General features: G+C 50.0%; 1 protein-coding gene across 4 annotated transcripts in view; it reads left to right on the top strand.

Moving 5' to 3' along the window:
* Window positions 1-7,635, top strand: part of LOC102773777 (solute carrier family 23 member 1) — a 28,981-nt gene that overhangs the window by 7,480 nt on the left and 13,866 nt on the right. For 2 of the 4 annotated variants that reach the window (XM_015559414.1, XM_006756696.2), the window contains exons 3-5: window positions 736-893; window positions 3,295-3,454; window positions 7,425-7,606. In XM_015559414.1, coding sequence (XP_015414900.1) covers window positions 736-893; window positions 3,295-3,454; window positions 7,425-7,606 — 500 coding nt within the window. The remainder of the gene's footprint in view (window positions 1-735; window positions 894-3,294; window positions 3,455-7,424; window positions 7,607-7,635) is intronic. The other 2 variants (XM_015559416.1, XM_015559415.1) reach the window with 1 other exon arrangement.

The following is a 7,635-nucleotide window of genomic DNA, read 5'->3' as shown; positions in this document are numbered from 1 at the left end:
GTGCTAGCCCTTTAAGAGAAGCACCTGGTCAGCAGCCTCTGTGTCACTCAGCCACAATCCCCGCTGGTTTTTAGTCCGAAGTTACGGGAACTTCTCTTCTCAGCACTGAAACCCTGGGCTGGGGGTCTGCTGTGGGGCTGGGACCCCTTGCTCCTCATGGGAGACCTCTGCAGCCGATATGCCTCCTGGTTGATAAAAACAGCACACGTGTGTGTCAGACCAGCCCATCTGCACCTCCACCCCTCCGACCAGTCTCAATGTGCTTTCTTCTTTACTCCTCTAAGTGTAGGACTCCCATTCAGCCAGCTTTCAGGCGGCTCTGACTGATGGTTGTTCAGTATTTTAATTGTAATTTTGATGTGGTTGTGGGAGGCAGTGGGTACCGGCGTTTACCTATACTGCCATCTTGGTTCTCCTGCCTTGTTCTTAAAGCTCCCTCCTTGGTTCTTGCTATGTCCTCCTGTGCTGTGTTGCTGCCTTGATTTCTTTCCCGGGGTATCAGTGTCTGGCACTAGGGTCCTGCCCTTCAACTCTAGATCTTTGGGCTAGTTTCCTGTTTCTTGCTGCCAGGCCTTCTCTGGGTCCCACTGCTCGCCCGGATCTCTGCCTGTCTGTCACTCAGATTCCTCTGAGACTAGAGGTGGAGCTCTCGCCTCTGGCCTAGAAGTCAGAATGAAGGTGGAGCAGGCATCCACCGCATGCAGTGCCTGTCTATTCTCTCTGCTCTGCCCACAGCACTTCATCACTGCCCTGGGGGGACTCGTGGCAGTGCCGCTCATCCTGGCCAAGGGCCTGTGTCTGCAGCATGACCCCCTCACCCAGAGCTACCTCATCAGCACCATGTTCTTCATCTCTGGCATCTGCACTCTCCTGCAAGTGTTTTTTGGAGTCAGGTAGGTACATCTTCTCCCTGTGGATTCTGACTTTCACCTGCCAAGGTATTGGCAACATGTGCCTGGATTGCAGCCAGAAAGGTGGTTAGGAAGCTGGTGGGGCGTGACAGAGGGAGCACAGGGCTAGCAGTCAGAGCCTGAGTTCATTCAGGTCCTAGCTCCAACACATGAGTTCAGATTAGCTCAGGCAAAAATTTATTTGTTATTAACTTATAAGATCAACAAAGAGAAAGGCAGAGTACATCACGCATCAGAAATGTATTGAACCAGGGACTCAAATGCCACCAGGACTTTTTAGCCATCACTTGTTTCTGCCCCTAATTCTGGCAAGACCCACACACTCCCTGTTTCAACACCACAGGGTTATAAACCAAGCTTACAGACTCTTAAATAACGTAGGTACCAATCCTCTTATCTGGATGTTTTTCTTAAAGAACCAGCACACGAACTGGAAGTCCAGGCTTGAACGTAGAATTCTCTGACTCCTTAAAGTTCTACTTTGGATTCGGGCAGCAAGCAAGGAAGGCAGCCCCCCCGCCGTGGCCTTCCTCCTCTCTTTATTTTATCAGAGAGGACACCGAGGCTTGCAGCAGCTGGGCAACAGGCTAGGTCATGCCACTGATAAGGTGTAGGGTTTTTCAAAATGCTGACACGCGGAGTTCAGAAGGCTCACCATCACTGGTCTACTCCGTGCTCCTGATTACAGTGCCATAGGGCCGTGATGACGTGTGAGGAGGCTCGAGAGCTCCTGGTTAAGTCCGTGGCCTCGGGCCCTTTCCCCATCTGTAACATGACAAGGCCACGTGGATATGTTCCAAGGGGCTTTCCTTGCTCTGAAATGTTGTAAAAGCAGCAGTGTATAGTTTCCAAAACAGGCATTAAAATCAGAAAATGCGTGTAGGAGAGTAATGAATCGTACTCACAGGCAAATTTTAAAAACGGGTTGCCATTATGGTAGAAATGAAATTAATTATGAAAATTTACTTAGATTCATAGTTGTTAAATTTTAAAAAGTTATTTACAGATACCCCTATCACCACCTGCACATTCCTGCCCTGTGTTCAGTATATTCCATTCTCCTCTGGAGCCTTATGGGTCTAGTTTATAAATCTAGATCAGTTGCACATTAAGATGACCCAGGGCTTCTGCCCTCCCCATGCCTGGCCCACTCCTAGACAGCCCACTGCCTCGTCTGAACCGGGCCTTGCTGATTCGAGCGCACAACCAGGATACAAAGGCCACTTAGACAGCAAAGCTCTTTCATAAACTACATTTTCATTTCATAAAATGTGTCCATTCTCCAGAATAATTCTTCAAGATATCCTAGTAAAATCCTGAATTCAAAACTACCCCTCTAGCCCGGCTGGTGTAGCTCGGTGGTTGAACGTCGACCTATGAACCAGGAGGTCATGGGTTCAATTCCCGGACAGGGCACATGCCTGGGTTGCAGGCTCGATCCCCAGTAAGGAGCGTGCAGGAGGCAGCTGATCAATGATCGATGACTCTCATTGATGTTTCTATCTCTCCCTCTCCTTTCCTCTCTGAAAAATATATTTAACAAAAAGAAAAACACACAAAAAAACCCACCCCTCTCATGTTAAAAATAAAGCATCTTGACTGGGTGTGCCACAGTGTTAAATGTGATCAAGTACTGGGTTCCTTGCTCCAGTCCCCACCCCCGAATTCGATTGTCCAGGGTGGGCAGACTAGGTTAGCCTTGATAGGCTGTGACCTGGTGAGAGGATTGTTGGAGGTTGACCCTCAGACTGTGTGCTCCTCGAAGCGCAGTCCGAGAGGCACTGCTGGAAGTCCTCCAGCAGCCAGAGTGACAGGCCGACCAGGAGGGAGAAGGGTCTGGGCAGGGAGCACGCCCTGATTATTGACCTCAAACCCATTCTGTCCACGTGATGAAAGGAGCCTGAAGGTAGAGGTCTGGGATTGAGCTTCATTTTTGAAGACACGAGAGAATCTTGTGACAGAGATGTTAGGCTGTGCCTCTCTTGTTGGTGGGAGAGGTCGTGGTTTGAGCTGTGCTTTGGTCCTGGGGTCTGGGGAAGATCTGCTGGCACCGGGTAGACAATGGCACCCACTAAGCATGTGTGCTGAGCTCTGTGCTGTCTCCAAATTATTTCCCAAAGCCCGACGCTCTGCTCCCAGCTTATATCTCCAAGATGGGGGTTAGGTCTGCTTGTCCTTCCCCTCCCCACCTCTCCTACCTGCCCGAAGTTTGGCAGGGTTCATGGGTCTGAGTGAGGCGTGTCAGGAACTCCCTATACAGGGAGGACAGCAGGCATATGTTGCCTCTAACCCTGCCTAGGAGTTGGGATTAAAAGGCCCCCGTTGGGCAGTGACAGACCAGTGCTAAAGAACTGTAGGGTGACTGTGTTCTCCCCTCCTCCAGGCTGCCCATTCTCCAAGGAGGGACGTTTGCTTTTGTGGCTCCCTCCCTGGCCATGTTCTCCCTTCCCACCTGGAAGTGTCCCGAGTGGACACTCAATGCGAGCCAGGTGAACACCAGCTCTCCTGAATTCACCGAGGAATGGCAAAAGAGGATCCGAGAGGTAACGGGACATGAGGGAGGGGGTGGGGGTCGGTGTGTGGAGTGGAGGGTACTCAGTGGAGTTACTGTGTTGATTCATCTGTTCAACATTCATTGTCAGTTCACCTCTAGGCAAAGTCCTGGGCGTTAAGATGCTGCTGTAGATAAGATAGACAAGGAGGGCCTAACGTCCTAGTCCCATGGTCGGCAAACAGCGGCTCTCGAGCCACATGTGGCTCTTTGGCCCCTTGAGTGTGGCTCTTCCTAAGCCTTCGGAGTACCCTAATTAAGTTAATAACAATGTACCTACCTATATAGTTTAAGTTTAAAAAATTTGGCTCTCAGAAGAAATTTCAGTCGTTGTACTATTGATATTTTGCTCTGTTGACTAATGAGTTTGCCGACCACTGTCCTAGCCACAGTGAGTGGATGTGCAGGCCAGGGAGGGAGGGAGAGACAAAAATATCCCAATAAGTAGATAAAAAGGGGGAATTTCAGGGAGTCATATGTGTAATGAAGAAAATCAAGCAGGGTGATGAGCAAGAGAGGGATTGGGGCTGCCAGGCGGAAAAGATGAGGAGGGACTGAAGATGTATCTAGAAATATTGCTAAGGAATAGGTTTACTTGGTAACACATATTTCAAGGAGGAAGAGGGCAAGCCTTTGCCTCGCCAGTCCCAGGAGGCAGAGAGGACAGCGGGTAGTACTCTCGTCTTCTATTAAAAGCCATCAAATGTCATTGTTGATGCCAAGGGTTGTGCTAAGTGTGAGGACAGCAAAGAGGAGAGAGACACATCAAAGTGATGATGATGAGGAGAATGGTGATGATGATGATGATGATGGTAGTGATGATGATGATAATAATGGTGATGATGGTGATCATAGTAGCAGCAGGTCACAGTTACTAAGCACTTAGGTTTTCCCAACTTTCTGCTGCAAGTTGTCTTTTTTAAAATATATTTTATTGATTTTTTACAGAGAAGAAGGGAGAGGGATAGAGAGCTAGAGACATCGATGAGAGAGAAACATCGATCAGCCGCCTCCTGCACGCCCCCTACTGGGGATGTGCCCGCAACCCAGGTACATGCCCTTGACCGGAATCGAACCTGGGACCCCTCAGTCCGCAGGCTGATGCTCTATCTACTGAGCCAAACCGGTTCGGCTGCTACAAGTTTTTCATAGATGCACAAGTGTCATATTGCCCATATCCACAGTAGATTGCTCAGATTAAGGGGAAAACCAATGTGCAGGACCAGGCATCTGCTAGTGGGGGCTGTCCGCTCAGTCTGCCCACCGTGGACCGGTGTGTCCGTGTGCTCCACTGTAAGACCTGACACCTGCTTGATTCAGGTGTATTGTCAGGGGAAAGGAGCTGCTGGCCTAACGTGCACTCTGCAGCTCAGCCAGGCTCCAGGTGGGTTTATCTAAGCAATCAATACTCAGGATTCTTGGCAGAGAGTTCAGCCACACCCCCAGGGACAGTAAGCCAGTTGGTTTCCAGATCTCCACATCCTCACCTGATGGCTGGTGGGTGGGGTACTATCTGAGAGAATAAAGGTCACTTCAGATTCCCGGGAAGCTGCCCGCTGACCTGAAACACCTCGGCCTGGAGCTGGGCCTGGGGTCACCCCCGGCAGAGCAGGAGCAGGCTTACCCAAGCACCCCACGATGATGGGGCTCCAGTACAAAGTCTGTTCAGGCCTGAACGTGACCCCACGGATTGCCCCACTTATTGCAGGCTCACTAGAACTGAACCAGGGACGTTCCTGAACTGAGCAGTCTGTTCCCTAGATATCCCTGGGAGCCAGGCCAGGAAGCCTGACAGCAGCAGGTGCATCTTGCAGCCCGCCCCCATCCATGTTCAGTACCCCCACCCCCGAGCCTCATGGCTGCATCTGGGTCACATCCCCGGAACCCGAAGCATAAAGGAAGAGCGATGTCAGAGGAGGGACAGGGTACAAGATCCCTATTCTTACCCATATTTGACCTATGAGAAGGAATCCAGTGGTTCTCAACCTTCCTAATGCCGCGACCCTTTAACAGAGTTCCTCATGTTGTGGTGATCCCCCATTTCATTGTTACAAATTGAACATAATTAAAGCATAGTGATTAATCACAAAGACAATATGTAATTACATATGTGTTTTCCGATGGTCTTAGGCGACCCCTGTGAATCGACCCCCGAAAGGGCCGCGACCCACAGGTTGAGAACCGCTGGCATAGACTCTATCGCTTCTTCCCACATCGCCTCCCAGTGTTCAATACAATGAGCCCCAACCCGGAGTCCCATCTCCGGTACTTGAGCTCCATCTGCTGGTCCCACGCTTTCACCAGTGCTATAAACTGGAGAATGTCACAGGTTTCGACCTCCTTTTATTAATTGTTTGATAGATTGGTTTTACTCGCTAGGCCAGCCTGTTGGAATTTAAGGCGGCTTCTCCGTGTTTCACTGAGTCGTACTTTGTCCACACGCATCTCAAGTCTTGAAATCGCTGAGGGTCGGCCGACCATCTGTGCGTCACAATCCCAGCCACAAGAGCGAGGCGCGTATAGGGCCAATAGGGATGTCATTGCCTGCCGGGACCCGAGAAGTACGGAGAGGTGAAACTGAGCGGTGATTCTGTTTTAAGGACATGGTGGTAGCAGGAAAAGTAGAAAACGGGGAAGAGATGGCAAGTTCAGCTTTTAAAATCAGACCCGTTTTTGCCTCACCTTCCAGGGTCAAGGTAGTTTCTTGTATAGTCTTAGGCTGCTAAGTGAAATGAATGACAGCAATGGACAGGTGGGGTACATTAGGATTCTTGTGCTATTGTAAGGTGCTCACGCTCCCCATAAAGTATTTTAAAGTTATTTGAAGCTGAACTTGGATTAGCCGTAAATGTATATTACATACTCCAGGGCCGTGGTTGGCAAACTGCGGCTCGCGGGCCACATGCGGCTCTCTGGCCCCTTGAGTGTGGCTCTTCCTAAGCCTTAGGAGTACCCTAATTAAGTTAATAACAATGTACCTACCTATATAGTTTAAGTTTAAAAAAATTGGCTCTCAAAAGAAATTTCAATCATTGTACTGTTGATATTTGGCTCTGTTGACTAATGAGTTTGCCGACCACTGCTCTAGGGCAACCACCAAAAAGGAAAGTTTAAAAAGAAGAGAAGATGCTAAGAAAGGAGATAAAAATGGAATCAAATAAATGCTCAGTTCAAACCACAAAAGGCCGGCCAAGCTGGTGTGGCTCAGTGGTTGAGTGTCGACCTATGACCCAGGAAGTCACAATTCGATTCCCGGTCAGGGCACATGCCCAGACTGGATCCCCAATGTGGGGTGGGCAGGAGGCAGCCAGTGATTCTCTCTCATCATTTATGTTTCTAGCTCTCTCTCCCTCTCCCTTCCTCTCTGAAATCAATAAAAAATATATATTTTTAAAAAGAGTCATTATCATCATCACTATGATCAATAAATACTTTTGTTTTTTTAGTCCTCACCTGAGGATATTTTTCCATTGATTTTTAGAGAGAGTGGAAGGGATAGAGGAGAGAGAGAGAGAGAAACATTGATGTGAGACACATCACTTGGTTTCCTCCCACACACTCCCTGACCTGGGCTGGGTGATAGAGCCTGCAACTGAGGTACATGCCCTTGACCGGGAATCGAACCCATGACCCTTTAGGTCCTCAGGCCGACACTATAATCACTGAGAAAACTGGCTAGGGCAATAAATGCTTTCGAAGGCTACTTCCTGAGAAGGTTCGTATTAAGTGAAAATGTCCAACAGCTAGTCCAGAACTAGAGAGAGGAGTGAGCTCAGAGTTCTCCTTCTCTCGGTGCCTCTGGGGTCCCACTTTGCCCTTGCACTGCCTCTGACTACAGCACTCAGGGGTGACCAGCCGGAGCAGTGGCCTGGCTGGACTGGGCTGGACTGGGCTGTGCTGGGCTGGGCTGGGGCCCGCCCTCTGCTGCCGGCTCCCAGATGCCTGAGCTGCCTGCTCTTCAGTTGCAGGGCGTCATCATGGCCGCTTCCTGCTTCCAGATGCTCCTGGGCTTCTCAGGACTGGTTGGCTATCTCATGCGCTTCATTGGCCCCTTGACCATTGCTCCGACCATCTCCCTGGTGGCCCTGCCTCTCTTCGACTCTGCGGGCAATGACGCCGGGGCCCACTGGGGGATCGCCGCCATGTAAGTCCTCTCTGGGGAAGGAGAGCTGC

Source organism: Myotis davidii, unplaced genomic scaffold, assembly GCF_000327345.1.
Source record: "Myotis davidii unplaced genomic scaffold, ASM32734v1 scaffold214, whole genome shotgun sequence".
Taxonomy (NCBI): domain Eukaryota; kingdom Metazoa; phylum Chordata; class Mammalia; order Chiroptera; family Vespertilionidae; genus Myotis; species Myotis davidii.
Note: the sequence above shows the minus strand (reverse complement) of the source record. Positions and strands in the feature narration are given on the sequence as shown.